Raw genomic sequence first — 21,527 nt, forward strand, 5'->3', positions numbered from 1 at the left:
CCTAGGATCTGCATGTACGGGGAAACTTCCATTGGGTTTGGGTTAATCGGTTTTCCTTTTTTTTTGTTGCTGAAGTATCTGACCCTTTTCCTTTTCTGTGTTGCCCTTCTGACGTGCTGCAGGTGAGCACCAGGTCTGTCTATTGCTTTTGTGTACAGTGAGATGTGGACCCAAGACAGCTGCTACTGAACTCTGTTATTGCGATTCTTGTGTTTTGCTTTGTCATGTGGGCACTCCTTCCATACACTCTTAATATCCCAAGAAGGGTTGCATAGATTTGCTTTGATTTTCATTTTTTTTTCTTCTTTTCTCTCTCTCTCTCACTTTCAGTGTCCGAGACGTCCATGCTTCCTGATGCAGCAGGAGAGGATGGGTCTTCTGGTGGAAGAGAAAGGGCACACACGGGCCCCGATTCTGGCCAGGGAGGGGCACCCGTGCCCACTCTGCATGCCATCTTGGTTGCTGACAAACAGGATTTTGAGGCCAAACTGGTTCGTGCTGCACGCCGCAAGTTGTGGCTCAAAGCCAACGAGGCGCTGCTCCGCACGCTGCTCTCCTACACGGGCCTTCACGGTGCCCATGGGGGAGGCCTGGCTGCAGTGCGCATGGAACTCAACCTGTTGCTTCAGGTGAGGCAGGGATGCTCGCTGCAGTATGTCCCATCATGCGGGAAAAGTGGTGCACCTCAAAAACAGGCAGTTTCAAATGAGCACAGCTCTTCATATGCTTGATCTGTTGAAGTTCCAAGAAGACAGACTAAGACGACATTTGTCTTATTTTGTGCTGGTTCCTTGTCATTTGTTAAAATTTTTGCATGAGCCCTGTGTTTTTTAATCAGCATATTAAAGTATTTGTTATATTAACACTAGAGAATATAATGCAATGGACAGCTTGTTCTTTTTTATAGCAGGATGTACGAATTATCAGAGATAAAGACAGGAAAATCAAAATTATTGAGACACAAAATTATTGATACATTGCACATGCACATTAATGCATGCTGCTTCTGCTGGGCTGTTCTAATAAGGTGCATACAGTTACTACTGCATTTCTGGTCTTATCACTTTTCATTACATTGTAGAAAGGCCACAGAAAAAAAAGTAAAGAAAACATTTAGGCCAGGACATGTGGTATGGTCAAGTGCAGCAGGATCATAGGAACCCTGATTGTTAGCCTGTGTGGTCTTTTTTTTTTCTTGCTGCATGACACTAACTAGTCTATGAGGAAGAATGGTAAAGGCTGAGGCACTTCTTTTGTGGCTGTACTACACACCCCATTCTGCGTACTTCTTTGCGGCATTCCAGAATTGTGACGAATGGTGGTAATAGTAGGAGGGAAAGAAAGGCTGTGTCGGGCTCAGAAGAACAGCCTAGCGGAGAGTGTTGCACAAAATAATGCTCAGTGCATATGCACTCTCACTGATATTGCCACTTAGTTCCACGGTAAAGTGCTGACTGTCCTGCCAGTCAGCGCTGATTTGGTAATAAAGCGCATATATATGCTGGAAGACGAGTTGATCTATGCTGCGTATTATTTGACTACCACCTTCACAGGAGCTGCAGCAGGACCGTTCCCAGCAGCAGCTGTTGTCACCACTTCCCTTCCCCACAACTCTACCTCTCCTGGCTGCTAGTGTTGCCTGCCAAAAAACAGTGGTTGCCGACCCAGTTCGCCTTCTCCAGGTAAGTACTGGCTCTGACTGCCTGCCATCTATGGTTTGTCATGTGCTCTTGAATGAAAAAAATGTATTCCGCCAGCACTGTATGGAGTGTGCATCAGGAAATGAAAATATGACTTTACTCGAAGAACAACTTTGAACTCTTTTCTTTCATATGGCATAAAGTTTTTGCTTTATATGGGATTGCTCATCACATTAAATATGTAAGTACGCCAAGTAATTGTAACCCGCCTATGTAATGACCTTAGGGCCCCATAGGAGGAGGAGGAGGAGAGAGACTAATGAAACAGGAGAGGTCTGCCTGGTTATTGGCCTGGCATGCTACTCCAGGTGAGGGTGAAAGATTAGGGAAGAGGAAGGTGAAAAAGAGAGGCAAAGGGAAAAAGAAGGGGTGAATGGTGAAATCAAGCGCACACACACACAAGCACGGATGCACGCACACACGCGGTTGTCAAAGAATGTTTACCAAACCTGTGCCTCTAAGAAAAACTAAAAATGCTTTTGTCCCGCGTGCACCCAAAGCCGCATCCCTCCAGGGTCCAGGTTCCAAGGACATGCTCCAGGTGCACGTGGCTTTCTTGTCGGAGTCCTAAAGCACTTAAAAGTGCCTTGCAATGATTGTTGAGATGGCAGTGACAGATCAAGTGTGGAAGATCGTCGGGCACACCACATGTGGGGCACAGAGAGCTACTTGATGCACCAATTTTATGTATATAGGATTTCTGTGAAGCAACGTCCAGGCAAATTCGGTGGAGGCAATTACAATCACATTTATCTAAATTGCATGACATGTGGAAATCACAAGTGGGGTTGATATGAAGAAGGGGTCTATATTGACGCTGCAGATCACTCCGCAAAGAGCGTTGCATCTGCCAGGATTTTGTACCTAGAAGTGTCTCGCCATCACTGCGAGAAAATGGTATAGGTAGGAGCCTGGTGTCACCATGTGCCGACCTCGCTGCACTGTCAGTGTGATCGTTGCCTGCAAGGCCACAGTGAGCGGGTAACCATTTCAGCACAACACGGTGACCTAGCTCACAGGCCTCGGTGTGGCATCTGTTCAAGTCATCGACGATCGGCACCTGAAGGCTTCCTGGTGACTTTATAGATTGTAGTAGAGCACGAGAGTCACTGAAGATAACTCACGCTGTTGGCAGTTGTTGTAGAATGTAAGTGAATGCTGCTCGCAGAGCGGTCAGCTTGGTAGCAGTAGTCGAGGTGCGGTGACTGAGTAACGCCGCAATTGTGGTGCACGTTGACGGGACCCAGACGCCAATCGCTGATGAGACGGATGTGATAGAGCCATCAGTGTAAATGTGACGGTGCGCACTGTAGCATCCTTAATTGTGTTAAGAGCAAAATATTTAAGTGCAAGACCGGGGATATATATTTAAGTGTATAAAAGGTAAACTTATGAATGTTTGCAAAATGGCTCAATTATTCCCTTTAATACATTGGTAGTACATAGTACAGTCGGCTTCTGTCAGTTTGCCAATTGTTTTGTTTTTTTTTCACTTAATTCATGGAGAGAATCTCGTTATCTAAAACCCATATTGTCATACATGGAATATTACATACTTAAGCAAATTGTCTACACCTGGACTGCGTGCATTGTTAGTCAACAGAGTGATTTTCTTTTTTAGGCTGTGTGGATGGAGACGGTCCGCTAGAACTGTTGAACTGTGCTCATTCGAGCACTCCAAATGCCACACTGACGGGCAACCTTAAAATATACAATTAGAAAGTGAGACACATAGAGTTATGCAACTGTTGTGGAAGGGGTCATCATTGAGCAGAGAAAAACTGCGTCTGTGTGTTCACTGTTTTTGTTCTCCTGCATTGTTTTTTTTTTTTTTGCTGAACCTGTAACGAACCGACTAGCCGGTCTTAGTAGCCTGGCATGTTTGTTCGCTGTCTACTGTTCCAGAGTGATTGGAGGGTAGCAGCTTCAGAGCAAAACAGCTGTGTGCCTTTAACTTCTTCGCCAATGTCAGGAGAGCTTTTTTCGGTTCTGTGTAGCTGATGGCACATGACATCTTGCTGACGGTGATGGATCTGGAAGAACCGCCTGGCGCAGCCACTAGTGCCAGCACCTTTTCACGAGTGTCTGTGCTGTGGGACTTAGGCACTTCTCTGTCAGCCTGCATCTACCAGGCACTGTGCGACAGCGACAGCTTTGGCCTCAAGGGTCAGCAAGGCTCCAACAGGGGGCTCGACGTCGAGGACTGCCTCAGGTACCTCCCTCTGCATGAAGGTCCTTCTGCACTCTTCTTTAAAAGTTGCACCTCTCTACCAGGAGTTGTAAGACCAGCATCTCTGTTGTGAGGTTTTGTTTTCTTCTCATCCTTTTTTTTTGTGGAAGAGGAGGGAGCTTCTAAAATTGGATTTCTTCAAAAGGCCAAAGGAAAAAAAAGTCTGCTCTGAAAGTTATTTCTTCTGGAATGAGAGTCCTCTGACATTGAAGATTGTGTAAAAAAGCCATTTAGAAAGTGGCTTATTGGGAAAAGCCTGAGGAAAGAAGAAGATCACTGTCATAGATATAATGTTTAATGTTTTTAAAGTGTCTAGTTCTTAAACTATGGAGCATAACCATGCAGAATTTTTCACTTGCTGGCACTCAGTGGTACAGCATGATAATAATAATAATAATAATTGATTTTGGGGGATAGGAAATGACACAGTATCTGTCTCATATATCATTGGACACCTGAACTGGGCTGTAAGGGAAGGGATAAAGGAGGGAGTGAAAGAACAAAGGAAGAAAGAGGTGCCCGTAGTGGAGGGCTCCAGAATAATTTCGCTCAATTTCGACCACCTGGGGATCTTTAACGTGCACTGACATCGCACAGCACATGGGTACCCTAGCGTTTTGCCTCCATAAAAACGCAGCCGCCGCGGTTGGGTTCGAACCCGGGAACTCCGGATCAGTAGCCGAGTGCCCTAACCACTGAGCCACCGCGGCGGGTGCAGCAAGTTATTTGTGTAGTGGTCAGATTACACTCGCGGCATTTGTGATTAGTGGTCCTTACTTCCTGCTGGGAGTCCAGTGAGAAAGATAACAGATAATTGGATCTGTTTGTATGCATGCAGCCTTAGCGTGGTGTATCAAAACAGCCACCTCTTGGTGGGCCACGCCACCAGACGTCCTCGGATGGGCAGCACCGATGAACCCCTCACACCCGCGACCCAACCAAGCAAGTGGCCAGGTATGTCCTCTGCTTTATACTACCTGATTCGGTAGATATTCAAAGTCCCTTACTGCAGAAGCATTCGTGTGCAGATATGCTGTCTGTAATATTCGGGCATGGTTCAGAAACTTTTTCTAGGGGTGGAAGCCCACAAATGTGAACGACAAATTTTAAGATTAAAGTTTGTGTTGTCTGTGCCATATTTACTCGCGTAAACCCACTTTTTCCAGAAAAGTTGACATCAATTTGTGGTAGGTTCGTTATGCGGGAAAAAAAAGCTTCCAGGGATTTTTTTGCGAGAGTCAAAATTTCATATCATATGTCCACCTGTCCGCTGGCTCGCCTGTCCATCCGTCCATCCATCCATCATCAACAAAAGCACTTGGTCAGCCATATTAAGGGGGATGTGAGGCTAATATACCAATTTTCGGAAAAAAAATTGTGTTTTTAAGTTTTAGTTCTCCTGGACTGCTGGTTTAATGAAGAATATTCTCATCAAGTTTGGTTATTATCTGAGCAGTAGAAAATAAGAAAATTAACTCTGTTCACAAGGCGATGGCACACATTTGCCATCGAAGGTGTCTATGAGCGCTCTTCTCAAGATGCGGCCACAATGTGGGCAAAAACTAAACACGATGTGAATGCCCATGTTAGAAAGTTTTTTTTTTGCGCACTTTTTAGTCACAGAAGACCTTTATTGGGAATACACAAGGCCACTAATGAAAAACTGAGGAACGCTCAAGAAGCCAATGCTTTAAAAAAAATGGAAATTCTTACCGCCAAAAGAGGGGGGTTTATTATGCGAGTGGGCTCATTATGCGACTAAATACGGTAAACATGTTTTACTTGTTAACACAGACCATTCGCTGGCAAGGATATGTATGCCTCGAGGGTGTCTCCAAACTTCCTGTCATTATCACGAAGCCTCAGCAAAACTGTTTCTCTTGAAATAAAAAAAATGCACATCTGTTATATTTTCTATTCTCCAGAGTATGAGAACGAAAGACAGACAGAACTACAGTACTGAAGTCTCTTCTCACTTTTTCTTGTTTTGTCATCATTTTGTGCACGATTAGTTTTGTGCACATGCAACTTTTTGCCGTGCTCCAAAAACAGCCATAAATCAGTACTGAATACACTCGATTTACTCTGTATGACTAGAGCCTTGTGGAGTGCGGCCACTTTGGATTAATTGGATGTTTGCTTTGGTATGTGCTTCAGAGGTGACAAGAATTGAGTTCTTGATCTATACAATTTGCAGTGAGAGCTCTCTCGTGTGGAATTTTTTTGTGAGCAAATGAAAACTTTGGAATGTAATGCTTTGCTCACAGGGGTGCAGTCCCTGCGAGCGCTGATGGCTCGGGACAAGGACGAGGACGGTCCCCGGCTGCACACACTGCTGTGCGAGTCATTTGTGGCCGTCTACTTGAGCCAGCTGATCCATGCTCTGGCTTCGTGTGACTGCCACGTGCTGTACCGGCTGGTGGGCCAGCGCTTTGACCAGCGCACCTGGTCTATGCTGTTTGGCGGGGGTGCCAAGAAGCTGCTGCGGGTGTCTGCTGGCGGCTCCAGCGGTGCTGTCACACCCTCGGCAGCTCCCGAAAGTGAGCAGCCCTGTGCCTTTCTTATCTGCACTTCTTCTCTAAATTTTGCGTTTTGTCACGCTGTTCTCAGAGAAAATTAAGCGAATTAGTCGACTGAACAGTTGGCTTACTTGCTACCATTTTTGGTAGCAGTAGATGGCCATTTCGACCAAGATAAGTGTGTGCGTGCTGTCATCTGAGGTGATGCCTATCCTAAAGAGCAGAATTTTTTTTACACATTGAAGTAAAATCTTTTTGCTATTTATTATTTTTATTTATTATTATTATTATTATTTAATGATGTCAGGGCCTTGATGGAAGGATGTTTTAAATAAGTTTGATCTTTCTTCAGTTTGTGCGTGTGTGTGCACGCGCGTGCGTGCGTGTGTGCAATTGCAGGCGCAAAAACAGACACAACACAAGGCAGAAAGACGGGACGGAGCGCCACTCACAACAGTCATATAGATACAAATAAGAGCCAGTCTACCTCCGAGAGCCTTTAAGGTCAAAGGAAATTTTTGCAATTTTTGTTTCTTTGTTTGTTTGAAGCCTACTCTGTCTTGAGGCCTGTTCGTAAAACAGTCATCTCAGAAATTGTTGCAATTGTTTGCAATGATCAGTCAGGTTACCCTTGCTTTACTCTTGTGGGGCCACAAATGTGACCCCGATCTAAGGTTAATACATTTCAATTACAAGGATTTGAGGTAGCCGTTCGCATTCTCTCTAGAGCCATGGTTACCCACAGATAATTGTCAAAATGATTGTCTCACGGCAAACTGTGCTGCATGTTGAGGGGCTTTCTAAAATGTATCACTCTCGCAGGATGTGTGCGTATTTTTTTTTCTCTCTCTTCTTTCTCAGAAGAGGCAACAGCCACAGTGGAGACTGGCATCTTTGATGCTATCACCCGGCAGCGTGTCAAATGGAACATGAAGATTTTGCCTCAGCTGAAAAGTGAAGCTCCGCAGGCTAATGTCCGTGAGGACCGCCCCACATACCGAGAAATCTTTGTTCCTCCAGTCCTGTCAATGATGTCCTGCTTTATGTCTAAGGTATGGCAAAACTATTGCTCATTAATTCCAAGCTTTGTGTTGTTTGCATTTTAAAGCATGAATTACTGAAATGCATACAAAGCATGCGGTTGTTAAAGCCAGCATAAAAACTACATCTGGTGCAGCAGAGTTGGGGTTTGTTGGACTAGATTTCAGGTAGCGAAAGTTTACTGTAGGTTGCATACATGCACTGTGGTGCAGAAAGCACATTTTTGGAAGAGGCAGCATTCTGTCATATTCTTGAGGTACCCACTATCATCAGTGTGCACAGAGATGTCTGTCTCTTGTCTTGTCTTGGATTTCTTCTCTTATTGTAGCAGCAGCATCTAAGTAGTCCAACTTCAAAGCTTGGCAGCCTCTGCAGACACTGTTGAACTTACCTTCCTACTTTTGACAAAGGGCTTTCATTTCGTAGCATTTTGACTTCACTTGCTTCATCTTTTCGTTAATGGCTTCGAGTGCCCTTATTTGTAACCATTGGCTTTTCCTTTTCAGCCGACGTTAGGAGAGCAGATGGCAGCAATTGACTACGACTCGACAGCTTCAGTTGCCAGCGACGATGAGGATGCTTTTGGGGGTCATGATGAAGAGAATGAAGAGGATGATGTCTTCAAGGACCTCACTATAAACGAGCAGCAACGGCGGCCATCCCAGGGGTCTCGCTTGGAGCAACTGGACCCTGGATCATATGCCTGGGCCCTGATGCGTTATGCGGTCGTTAAGATGGCCAACCACAATCTGCGAGAGTTCTTTTCTGTTGCTGGCATTGAGTTGCAAGGTAAGAACTGCTCTTAGTTGTGTTTACTGTGGCACTGCAAATTGTGTCAGGTGATGGAAGTCCAGATGTGAGAAAGTGACTGTGGATGTAACTTCACCTATCTGATAATTTTTGTTACTTTTACGGCACTACTTCCGCACATGGGATCATAGCACCAACACAGGCAGTTATGATGCTATATGCAGTGCTGAGACATGATAAGCTTTTGTTCTGCTACAGTAACTTGGATTAGATGCTCAAAAAAATTAGGCATGCCTACAAATTAATCTTTTGTCATTAAATGTGCCAGTAGTATTGGCAGTCACTAACCTTAGCGCCGTGCTGGTAAATTAAAAGTGCTCACATCTTAGGCAGTATCCACACGGGGGAGCTTGGTGTGGAGGGATGGGCACGTCGTCACCGCCCGGCAGAGAGGACTGTTCCTACCGGCCGAGCAAACTATCTTCTCCCTTCCACCAAAGCCTACATCACCACATCGCCTTTTGAAGGTGATGCGGTGACGCCTTTTGAAGCCATCACCCTATGCCTTTTGAAACGTATGCCTTTTGAAGGCATACGTTTGTCGTGTGATGCATGGTTGCCTTTGCCTGGGGACGGACAGACTTTGTGCGAATACCACTTTATATTGCAATGTGCCATCACGATTGTACCCTTTACTGCACTTTCGTGCATTTAGCATTCATGCATGAAAGAATGTGACACAACTATCTCATAAGACAAACCCACCTCAGTAGCTCAGTGGCTGAAGGTTATTGGATAGAGTCTCACCTGCAGAGGCCACATTTCGATAGAGGAGAAATGCAGAATAATCATTGCGCTGTGTGATTTCAGTGCATGTTAAAAAACCCGAATCCCTTACTATGGCTTTTCTCTTAGCTCACTTGCAGCTTTACAATGTTAAACCCCACATAACATATCTACTGTACCTTGAAAGGGATCCTGCTCTTTATGGTGTTGTGGTTGTCCAATGAAAGGAAGCTGTGGCAGATCCAGACAGGTGGGGAATTTTTTTCTTTACTGAGGTGTGTTTTGTGCACCAGAACACTAGAATACACAGAGTTGAAGACAACATACACATGTGTGGTGGCATTACAAACTGCATTGACCTTAAAAGCACCCTTGTGTTTCCGGCAGTTGCCCATTTATTTGTGCTCAAGTATGTCATGCTTGAAGAGGTGATGTTAGATACAAGCAGCATCCAGCACTATGTACCCATGTTATTAATGAAGAAATTCTGGCTATTGGCACAGCATGTTAAAAGTAGTATGCATAACCTGGATCAAGGTGGAGAGCAGTCAGTGCACTGTTTGTGCATCAGCACAGTGTATGTACCATTTTTTCCTGACATAAATCTCGGCACAGCTTGCCTGAAACAAAGGCAAGCGGGCCATGTGGCTGACTCATTTTTCGCTTGTTTACTTAGAAGCATATCAGTCTGACATATTCATTCATTATTAAACTATCCGCCGTGGTGACTTAGGGGCTATGGCATTTGACTGCTGAACCCAAGGTCGCAGAACTACTGGCCCCAGCAGCCGCATATCGATAGAGGCAGAATACAAAAATGCCCACATAATATGCGATGTAGGTGCACGTCAAAGAACTTCAGGTGGTCTAATTTAACCTTGAACCACTCACTACAGCGTCTCTCATAGCTCACTTGCCACTTTGGGGACTACAAACTACAAGCTTGTGACCTTTGCATCGAGGGAACTGGTTCATGAATTCTTTTTGTGACTCTCAGTATCGAGTGCATTTTTCCGTGTTAGCAGTAGCTGAGGCGAAAAAGATATCGCCTGTTCGGATGATTGATGCATGTGTAATGCGTAATGCTGTTCAGAGTGTTCAGAGACTTGACAACACAAGTGCTGGCTGAAGACAAGATTCATGTTCTTTGTATGTCTAAGCATTTAGTAAGACACTGACAAATATGTGCAAGAGCATCGCAGGCTACTTCTGAAGCCTTCTGGGTGCACGTGGACACACAGTGCTGGAGTGGCAACTCCCTGCTGGTACAGCAGACAGTCAGGTGACATCACATGAAACATATCATCATTGGTACTTGCAGTAGAAAACGAGCTTCCTCTACTGGGCTTTATTGTGGGAGCTGACAACTGTGTGTGTGCTGTCCTCCCAATCACTGTGTTCAGCCACCACACAGCTGGCTGTGAGCTGGTCCAAAGCATTTTGGGGACCAGTGCACTGTGTGAGGAAGTGCAGTTTCCTCACCTCTTGCCATGTGTGCATTGGTCACCAGTGTCAGTGGAATTAATGCTTGCTGAGGACAGGTTTGCATGTTGCAGAGCTGCCGGTGACAAGCCCCCTTCTGCACGCTTCACTGCGTGCAATGGACCACTGGCTACGGCACCTACGGGAGTCACTGGAGGCTCACGGTAGTGCACCCCCCGGCCTGCTGCCGAACTCGCATGTCGAGACTGCTGTTGGCCAGGGTGGAGCACCCATTCAGGGTCCCCCCATCCTCAAATATAAGGTGCTCCTTGAACTGGACAACACGCCCTTCAGGTGGGCATATTTTCCTGCCCTGCATATCCAAAGGCTGTGTCGTTTTAGTGGCAAGCATGATAGTTTATTCAGGGTAAATTGTGCTTTGTTGTAACCAAAAGCTCCCATCTTCCCTTGGCTGCTGACCAAAGAGAGTAATTAGACTTTTGGGCGCATCAGTATTCTGTAACGTTCCCATTGTAGTACAGACACAACATGCATGTTATCACCAAAGAGAATGTTGCCCAGGTGCTCCTGAGCCATAAGGGGCATGTTGGGTGAGGAGTGCACATTCTGGAGGATGTGTTGTGTATGATCACATGCAGATGGGCTTCAGAGTGGGTGCTGTCATGGATATAGAGATTAGGGTGTGATACACCTGTCGGCTTCTCTGCTTGGCCCAAGGGGGTTTGAAAAGCCTGGGCTTTCCTTAATTTGCCATCACTGCCTAACAGTTGAATGTTTGACATTACTGTAGTGTATCAGCTATAGCTAATGGATGCTTTGTATTGGAATTTTGTGGGACACCCAATTTCTCTGCACCATTTGAACAATATCATTAAACACAGCCTAAACCTAACCTTTAGCATCTCTTTTCTGGTTTATTGTGTCGCACGAATTTGTGGATTGTTGTGCAGTGAACGTAATGCAGATCATCATTTTTTGTTTCCCATCCACTGTTTGCTCAATTGCACCTGCAGCAGGAGCAAGCATCCTGCAGCGCCTCCAGCCCGCAGGCTGTGGAACTACCTGGTGCGGCAAGAAGGAGTGCAGGACCTGTTCATTCGATATCTCTTCTCTCACAAGGCAGCACCATTGCCAGATGTAAGTGCTCACAATGGTTAGCAAGTTTACCCTCAGACAGTGTGCTTACCGAGAACTGGGTAAGTGGCAGTTAGCAAACCTTGAGCAAGTCCGATGTCTTCTCTTTATCAGATCTGCTTGGCACATGATTTTCATGATTTCTATGATTTCGAGGCTTTTCTTTCTCTTTCGTTTGCTGTTTTTTAACAGACATCAGCTCAAGTACAGCCGAACAAAGTAAGTAACAATTATGCGAGGTTATTCAGGGAGGGTGTATAAGAAGTTTAGGTCGTGCTTTTTCTTCTTGCTCAAGTTTTTTTTTTTGTCGAGCTCTTCCGTTTCACACTTGCTTTAATAAAAAGACAGAGCATCTTACCTTTCCTAGCTTGAATATCATTATTTGAAGGGGTGGAAAAACTGCTTTTCTCAAGATACATATAATGCATATAATGGTCATGTTTGCCTTCAAACAGAGCATTTGTCATTTTTTGACATGAGAACACGGGGAAGCGAGTGTGAGACAGTTCTGAGCAGACGTGTAGTTTAGAGCTCATCTAATCTGCCTGATGCATGATTTCGAGGCATGCCTTTCTTTTTCATTTGATTCTTTTCTACAGACTCCTATCCAGGCACAGCCAACAAAAGTGAGTAAAAATAGCACAGGATTATATTGAGAGCGATACTGTATGCAGATTGCGCCTTTATTTTTTGCGCTTCTTGCCTATGTTTCACGTTTGCTTTAAGAAAGAAGAGGCAACCTTGCCATTCTCAGATAAAATTAAGCTTGTGCTTCGAATATTTGGTTGAGTAGCGAAGCATTCATTTTGATCTGAATGTTTGATCTTCAAACACTTTCAAGTAGGTATTTGTGTCAAGAGAATAACGTTTTTGGAACGCGGTTCAACGTACCTCCTGCAGAATGATATTGCGGCACGCGTGCAGCTGAAGCCCAGACTCTATGGACACTTCCTAAGCGTATTCGCTGTGTGCCTGCATGCCTGCACATGTGCTGGAACTGGTCTGCACACATGCGCTCGCCACCTATCTCTGTATCTGCCAGGTGTTGCCACCCATGCTTTGCATGCACACATGCCGGAACCAGCAAGGCAGCATACACTAATTGAGAGATGCGTGGCTCCCTTGACTTCTGCTGTACAAGTCCGAGCTTACTGCATCTGCTGCAGCTGTTCCTCTCTCTGTAAAATTCACTAATCAAGCACGATCGTGTGAGCACGAGAGGGAGCCATGGTGGAAGGATAGAATTAATGAGAGGTCGTTAAATCACATTTTTTGAAGTCAGACATGAGGCCCCCCCCTCTAGTTGGCTGCCGTTTCGACGCATTTGGCATGCACAGCAGACTATAAAGCAGACACCGTCACTGTGCCCAAAGTTATTATTGACTGCGCCTTTGGCGAGAGACTCCAGAGTGAATTTCCTCCAGAGTGAATTAGGCTATAGCAAATAGTGTTGATGGCTTGTGGTGTCGGACTTACATCAGTCTTGCTGAAGCATCACATCAAAGGCATATTCCTTCATTATGCTTTGCTTGTTTCTGCACAGGGCCAAGTGCAGCAGCCAAAAGTAAGTTCTGTAAACTGGCGTCACTAACTTTAAATCTTCAAGAATGACCTTTCTTTCTTAATGTTTTTCTGTTTTGTCTCATATGCCTACAGTTTTAGACCGTGTTTATCAGAACCATGATCTGTCATCTTTGACACATACACACAGAAAATTGGCAGCCTAAATGCTGATCTACCATTTATTAATTTTTTAGTCAGCAGTAGAGAATCACAGGCAGGGTGACACTCTGTCAAGACAAGTTTCACCAAAAAATTTATATGTTAATATAGTACTATTGGTGTGTATTAAGTGTCAAAGGCATGGCATTTTTTGCCGCATTATAGTGTGACCATTTTATCACTTATTATTTCCAGATTTTGAAGTTAGATAAAGAGAAGGGGAGGAGGAGGAGGAGAATAACTTTAATGGAACAAAAGAGGTCTGCCTGGTTGTCGGGCTGGCATGCTACTCCAGAGAGAACGGGTGAAAAGTTTAGACAAGAGAGGGAATGCCTATTGTTTGTACCCAGAATGTAGGTATGTCATTCAGTGTCAAAAGAAAATGCATAGGTGCACAAGTAACGCAGTGCCAGCTGTAAACAACGCCTAGCAAAATCCGAAGTAATTTGAGGAAGCAGTGGGCATACATATTGTAGCACTCTTCAATGATGATAGAAATCGAGGAGACATGCACACAACCCCATCTGTGTACTGCTTGCTTAGTCTGTGTACTGCTAGCTGAAATTGTCTCATTGTTATATTACTTTTCCGGAGCCAAGCAGCCTTTGTGCTCTTGCCAGTGCTCGTGTGGATCTGCACTCAGATGAGGGCTTCCTGACCTTGCAGGAAGGAGTAGTGGGCACCACTCCTGGGGGTGAAGGCGATGACCGTTCCATTGACGGCGCTGTCCCAGACCCCGTCCGCATCATTCACAAGGACCAGGAGAGCATCTCGGCATTCTGCATCAGCCAGGTGCTTGTCCCACTGATATTTCTTGCATCTCTTTCACTGCTCGTTCAATATGTCACTCTACCTTATATCAGCATGATAGCCCATGTGGTGCGTTTCCTTTCTTTTTTAGCTGATAGATGCCAGGTAATAATTTTGGCTACAGCTAGTAGTAACTGTAACTTGAAAGGCATGTGGTTTATCAGGAGCCAGAAAGTATCACCGAAGTTCATTTTTATTGGCAACACATTTTTGTTCACTTACACAAATGTGGTGGCCCCTTTCCTCTGAGTAGAATATGATGGGGGTGTGCACATATTTGAAATTTCGAATCTGAATTGTATATGTTTGATGTTCAGTTCTTATTCATATTTGAAAAATTGGTATTCGAAAATTTCCAAATCTTTCAAAATTTCTCAGCATTTGCAAGCAGTCGTTCAACCATGACAAAACCACATTGTCTGGGAAGATTAGCCAACAATCAAGTTCAAAATGCCAGGAAAACAACACAAATGTGTCCTGTTCACTTTCTTCTCCATTTTTTATCACGTGTACCAATCACATTCAGACACTGCTAAGCTTGATCTCGTGAAAAATTCCACAAGTGGGCTTTCCCACATGTGACACTAATGATGATAAGATGACTGACCACATGTGTCGAACAGTCACGAGAAAGTGTGCTGTTTTTCTTATCCCACCATAATATGTTACATGCTTCACACCCACACCCATTGCATTCCTCTGTCACCATCATAACTCTCCTGGTATGAGCACCGCCATCTCGTTTTGGTAAACTCTGATAAGCAGGAAAGCCCACTTGCTGAATTTTGCATGAGGCTCCTGAAGGGCTGAGTCGCAGGTGTCGCAACACGGCAAGCGATAGTGTAAAAATCCCGCCTGTTTCATGGTGCATTGTAACCCAGGCATCTCTTAATTGGGCATAACAGAAGGCTTGACGACATTCGGAGGGCCCCTGTTGCTAAGAAAAAAAAAAAAAGCCTGGAAACTTAGTTTGTTTCTGAGCTTCGCTGCTCACCCACGGTGACAGCAGCTATTGGCTCGCACATCTGCTGATCGTCTGAACCCAGTTTTGCACTGCCTTCGGACGCCGACTGACCAGCCTGCGACGGCGGACTTCCATATGCCAAAACCTACCACCTGATTTTGAGGAGAAGCTGGTGGCATTTCAGCGCTTTGCGATCAAGAAGCGGCTGGAGAAGCAGTACAGTCTGGGCCAAATCGGAAACGCCGATCAGACCCCAGTGTATTTCGACATGCCTGTGGCTGCATCGCTGGTTATTTCTTTTGCAACAAACTCTTCTTTTCCTTTAAACTTCTTTCTTTTTTTCTTCTTCCTTTAAACTTATTTCATTGTATGCAGGCGAATGAAGGAATCCTGTCCCTGGCTACACCAAAGGAGCTGCAGGAACTTGACATCTCGGCCCTGCTGGAACCGGCACCATGGCTTGACGATGAGGCAGAATTTGACATTCTGACCCTGAACAGGTTAGTGTGTCTTGCCATTTTAACAGCAAGCCACACGCTCTCTTTTAGGCCAACACACTGGATATCAACAGTAAAAAGATAATCTGGGTGCATTTTTTTCTCTTCAAATAAAGCAGGTAGCACTCGAATGTGAAGCGCGAAGCATGACGAGAGAGGCTGAAAAAATGGGAAGGATACTGATATTTAACTGATGACTTAATAGGCATTTTAACCCTTTAACACCTAAGGTTGCAAATTCATGATATACCAAATGTATGCCCTGTACTGATTTCCACATGGAGCTTGGATACAAATTTTGATATGAGTATAGTTTCTTTTAGCAACCAGTGCTCTTGATGAAAACATATGTCACCACTGTGGGAAAGCTTTGCAAAGCTGAGGAAGCTGTGTGAAAGGCCTCGTGACTGGCCCAGCATTGGTGGCATCACACGTCCTGAACCAGGAACCAGTGCCAGTGCGCGTGCTGCATCTTGCTGTACACCATATGTCCATGTAGATTCCAGCGTGCTGTCAGTGCTGAAAAGAGAGGCCTCAGAACGAATCGAAAATGAGTGGCAGTTAAGAGGCCATTTAACGAATATCTTTTGGGCTTGCAGAGGGCCTCACCTTCTGGCATTGACTATAATCAAATTTTCAGAAAATATTTGTGTTGATTCAGTCCACGCACCCATTTCTGCAAGCCAGAGGAGCACCAAAATCCTGAGCACCTACGCTTGAGGAAAAATTGAACGCAGATGGTAAAATACAAACACCAACACAAAGGTGAAAATATTATAAATGAAGGAGTAGAAATTCAGTGGTGTTCGTAATAATTTTCAGAGTAATCATGAGTCATTGGAAGTAGTAATTAACTATGCAAGAATATAATCTCCCTGAACTGAAAAAAAACTTTTCATTCTGGCACCCTAGTACCATGCCACTTTGATATAGTGCTGGAGCGTTTCTGTAGCACCCATTGCATTAGCATGTAATACTGTGCTGGCACTGCCCAAATGTTAGAGCTGTCTAATTCGAATTGTTCTAAATGTGTGACCTGCCACGGCAGCTTATTGTTTAGGGCGCTTGGCTACTGAGTCTGAGGATCACGTTTGATCTCGGTTGTGGCAGCCGTGTTTTGATGGAGGTGAAACTCAAGGCACCTGTGTGCAGTGTGATGTCGGTGCATGTTAAGAACTGCAGGTGGTCTAAATAATCTGGAACCCTCCACTACAGCATCTCTCGTAGCCCATGTCACTTTGGGGCATTAAGCCCCATATTACTGCACCCATACCCTAATTGTGTGCACAATTTCATGATCTGTGGAGGACCAGCACCAGGGAACATGGCAATAGTAGAGTAGACTCTCTTTAAGACGAACTTGAAGGGACAACAAAAATTTGTTGTTCTTATAAGAAGTTCTTGTCAACAGAAGTGCCCCTAATAAAGGTATGTGAGCATGCTAAGTGTGTCCAAATATATGTTAGGTGAAGGCAATGATTATAGCAGCCTTTCAGAGAGAGGATGATTGTAGATAGAGCATTTATTGTTCTATGCATTGCACTATGCATGAAGTGAGCTGAAGACAATGAAATAAGCTTATGTTATCCTTAAAACGGCATTGGTGTAGTTTTCTTTTTTTCACCATCTCTTTTTTTCCTCACTGTATCCCACAGCAGCTGCTATTTGTGTGTGTGTTTTCTTCTGATTTTTGCTTTCCATTCTGTTCTGAGCACTTCAAAGGTGCCCAGTGGAATAGCCATGTGTCTGTCTCTTATCTCGCTCCTTCTGCAGCATAGCTGTTAGCAATGCCACGAGCAGGCACACCTCGTGCCTTTCCATATGCTGCAGGCAGTGTGCATGGCGCCGATATCTGGCCATCTCTGCACTGCAATAATGCATGTTGTGACACCGTGTCTGTTGAAAATGCGGCCCCGGAGTTTATAAGTCCCAAGTCAGCAAGCGGGTGCACTTCGAGCATGTGCATCTTTTAGTCTGTGGGGGCAATGCTCGGCACGTGACGCGCACGTTGCCAAGATCTGTGCCAACGTAGGCAGGATGGTGCACTGCCTTTACTGAACCAACAAGAGAGCTTTTCCGCAAGAAAACACTCTTGCAAGACAGCTTCACTGAACTTTGCACGAAGGTGCGCGGAAGCCATCTTGTGGGGTTCGCTCTCTTGCCTAGAATAACGTTATCAATTCTTTCTTTCCTTAGTGCTGTTACGTGGGGTCACCGTTTTTCGCGGTCGCTGCAGAAGTTCATCTTAACCGAAGAACATGCGAAACAATTCGTCTTAGGCGGACTCTTTTTTATTAAGTCCTATGGGGAACCAACGAAATGGTCTCACTTGTTCATCTTATCTGAGGATTCGTCTTAACGAGAGTCTACTGTATTACAAACAGTCCCCACTTCTGAGCTCTGTAATATAGTTCCTCTGGAATCTACTTGCCTTCCAGGCTGAACAACCACAATTCTTTACCTTGAGGCCTTTGTTTTGATAAAGTTCTTTCATAAACGTGCTTTTTTGTTTGCTTCATCTCTTTGTCATGCTATACTCTGTGTGTATGCTCGAGCATTAGGGTTTACCATCTATTTTTCTGCACCTTCCATGCTATTTGTTTGCAGATGGAAAGTGAGCGGTCGTTCCACTTACACTTGCAAGCACAAACGACCACTGAAATTGTGAGATCTGTGCACTGTCCTGCACCATGTAGCACACTGTCCTATGCTATACTGCACTGCACATAAACATTGGATGGTGCATGATGAATGCGGGTGTTGCTGCAACGGGTGGAGGTTTGAGCACAATAGGCCTTTGGGTTTCTAACATCACATAGGCATTGGCAATTTTCACGAAATCGACGCCACACTGCGGCGGCAGCGCGCACTATCCCAAGGAAAATCGGGGCACATGGAACCATGTCGTTTACTCAGTTGTCTGAGTTGTTCGCTGGCACATTCAGATGTTGCTGCCAAAGACTTGCTGTTAAAAATATGCCAGCCAAACTGTTGCATGGATTTTTGCACACTAACTATAAGCAGCTGCTGAGCGTCATTGCGCGAGTTTTCTGGTGGAACGCTTGCAGGACCATGACAGTGCAGTTACATATCAGGCACCCAGCCTACACTTCTAGAGATTTGCATGGACTTGAAATACAAGGTTCTGTTTGTTAAGATACTCATTGTTGAGCACACATGACTAATGGGCACATTCCAAACATGAAGTTTTATGCATGACTGTCTCTACAATTGCAGGCCTTAAGGCATTTGTGTAAGGTGATATAATGCTTTGTTGTCCACGGAGAGGGAGGGTGTGCAATATAATTTCATTCTAATTGTTTTTGTTGTGCCATGCCCTTGCTGTCGCTGGAATTGATATGACAGGCGGGAGGTTGGCAAGGATCAGAAAAAAAAATCGGAAAAAAAAGAATTGTATCACAGCAGTCTTACGTTCATTAAATGCCTTCCATCCACTGTTCGAGAACAAACTGAGAACACTACGTGTGCTGTTAATCGCTCTGCGAAGAAACTCATCAGAAAAAGGCAGCCTCATTATTCTCGCTGTCCACCTGTACGCACGATTAGAAATGTATATTCATATTTAAAATGGCACATACCGTATAAACGCGTGTAAGGGCCGCACCCGTGTATTGCGTACAGGAGCTTCTAGGTGCCACCCACGGATGGTGCCAGAGGCCGCGGCTCGTTATCATCATCGTCAACTTTTTCCTCCGCCACGAGCTCCCGCTATTCATATCGGCATCAGCTCTTGCGTATTGTTGCAGTCAAAGGCACGGGTGTTAGTTGCGGCTTTAGCGTGCTGCCGCGGAGCGTTGTAGTTATAGCAGTTTTAGCACGATAAGGCAAGCACCTTAATAGCTACAAGGCTGGGAGTTTGCTATCGAACACGGCAAGCGTGTGCCGGACAGGAAATTCGATGTAGCCAAGAAGTGCATCCGACGATGGTGCAACCAAAAGGATGCATTGAGGAACACAAGCTGCAAAAAGCACGCTTTCCAAGGCAAGCCATGCAAGTTTCCTGAACTGGAAGAAGAGCTGCTCTGCTAAATGATGGAAGTGCGCAACAACGGCTACGCATTGACAGTGGACGCGCTGCGTGACTTCTTGTGGGATGAGCATGCACCGGAGCACAACACCAGCTCTCAGTGGGAATATACCGCGAGTGGCAATTGAACGTAGAATAAATGCCGCTGATTTCCCGATTGGTGTGTTTTTACTTTTAAAAAAGTTTTTTTTTCGTAAATCGCGTGTATGGGCTGCACCCCAAAAATTGACCCTCAACACTGTAAAAAAAAGTGCGGCCCTTACACGCATTTATACGGTAGTTAATAGAATGTATGAACACGAAAAAATGCAAAAAGTGCAGCTTTATTAGTTGAAACTGAAGTGACAGTAATTAGCAGACTTTTCTTGCCCGTTTCCTCTGAAACAGCATGACAAAATGACATTGCTGGGTCTTGTTTAACCGATCTTCTAGTTATATTAATTCGCCCATCACACAAGAGCCTTCATTGTCGAATGACTCTCCCAAGCGTACATCGAATGTCTTACCATTCCGCTTTCATGCTGGCTGTTTTCAAAGGTCAGACAGCGATTTCTTGCTTGTCTCTCCTTTATTCCTTTAAATCCTCGAGAAAGAGAGATTGATTGGCTCCCACGATGTTGCCACCATTGACAAACAAGCACATTTGTTGTGAAGTATTAAAACAAACGCAATTTTATCTAGGCTAGCCCCAGAAGCATTTCTCTGAACACTGCCATATTGGATCAATTTAGGCACCCCTATGGGTCGTGAAAATTGCCAATACCTTGCGCACACCTCTCACTATTGACTTATATGCATCTCTGTTGTTGCCACTGTTTCCTAATGTTGTGAACGAATACATGTACTGTGCCTGTGTCTTCTAACTTGTGGATCCAGAGGACTTGTTGGGTTTGAGGTTCATGCCAGTGTTTGTTTGTTTCAGCAGAATTGCAGCCTTATTTGTCACACCTTCAAGTTCTTGGTTACTTTCTGAGGTTACATTTATTTTAGTTTGTCTTTCTTGTATGCTTAATTGAAAAACCACTCTAAGGAAGCACATATAAATGCAGTGTAATTGTGGCATTGCATTTGGAACGAGTATCTTGTGAGCAAAACTTCAGGGGTTGTAATGCTTGTATATGCATCACACATATGTTGGGGTTTGTGACATGCGCTATAGTGGCGAACATTTTAAAGCAGTTCTTAATGTATTCTGAGAGTCTACTTATTGTTTGCTACATTTCTAAGCAGTGTACCATATGAACTTGTGATGAAGCCACATTTTATCATTCTTTCTTGTCTTTTATATCATTAACTGAGATAGTCAAGTGTATGGCAGCTTGCGAAGGCATTGACACTGTGTGTCTGCAGGAAAATATGACCTGCTGCTCGTTGTACCTAATACTGTACAAGCTCATGTAAGGGCCGCATTTGTAAAAAATTCGGGTGTAAATTTTGAAGGTGCGGCTCATAAGCAAATAAAAAAAAACATGTAACCTTAATTTTTTTTCTCTATTATTTGATACAAAACTGGGTGCGGCCCATGCATGGGTGAGGCCATTACATGAGATTATACGGTATACAGTGGGTATGTGTGTGTATGTGTCTACGTGCACATGCACATGTGCACACACGCACACGCACTAAACCTTCGTTTATTCAAACTTGCATGTCTCAAAATGTGAGTGAAGTCAAACGTATCTTATTATGTTGCACAATAACAGCCAATAGTACTGTATTTGTCACTGTTTGTCTCGTGGCACAATTAAGATATTTCGCCCAGGGTTTGTGCAGCTCATGAATTATGCCATGAGCCAACAAGTAATTCTGCACATAGTGTCTGTACTTGCTCCTCTGCCAGTTTCAAAGGTCGGAGAATTCACAACAGTGATGTGAGGCGAGGA

At 44.6% G+C, this 21,527-nt stretch overlaps 1 protein-coding gene across 4 annotated transcripts in view; it reads left to right on the forward strand.

Annotated features, from left to right (window-relative positions):
• Rbcn-3A (rabconnectin-3 alpha) overlaps positions 1-21,527 on the forward strand; it is a 100,990-nt gene that overhangs the window by 63,624 nt on the left and 15,839 nt on the right. For 2 of the 4 annotated variants that reach the window (XM_077658181.1, XM_077658182.1), the window contains exons 41-54: positions 331-629; positions 1,554-1,682; positions 3,698-3,912; positions 4,769-4,884; positions 6,198-6,470; positions 7,311-7,501; positions 7,997-8,279; positions 10,583-10,802; positions 11,483-11,606; positions 11,796-11,822; positions 12,203-12,229; positions 13,147-13,167; positions 13,992-14,117; positions 15,475-15,599. In XM_077658181.1, the coding sequence (XP_077514307.1) occupies positions 331-629; positions 1,554-1,682; positions 3,698-3,912; positions 4,769-4,884; positions 6,198-6,470; positions 7,311-7,501; positions 7,997-8,279; positions 10,583-10,802; positions 11,483-11,606; positions 11,796-11,822; positions 12,203-12,229; positions 13,147-13,167; positions 13,992-14,117; positions 15,475-15,599 (2,176 nt within the window). The remainder of the gene's footprint in view (positions 1-330; positions 630-1,553; positions 1,683-3,697; positions 3,913-4,768; positions 4,885-6,197; positions 6,471-7,310; positions 7,502-7,996; positions 8,280-10,582; positions 10,803-11,482; positions 11,607-11,795; positions 11,823-12,202; positions 12,230-13,146; positions 13,168-13,991; positions 14,118-15,474; positions 15,600-21,527) is intronic. The other 2 variants (XM_077658183.1, XM_077658184.1) reach the window with 1 other exon arrangement.

Source organism: Amblyomma americanum, chromosome 3 (assembly GCF_052857255.1).
Source record: "Amblyomma americanum isolate KBUSLIRL-KWMA chromosome 3, ASM5285725v1, whole genome shotgun sequence".
NCBI lineage: Eukaryota > Metazoa > Arthropoda > Arachnida > Ixodida > Ixodidae > Amblyomma > Amblyomma americanum.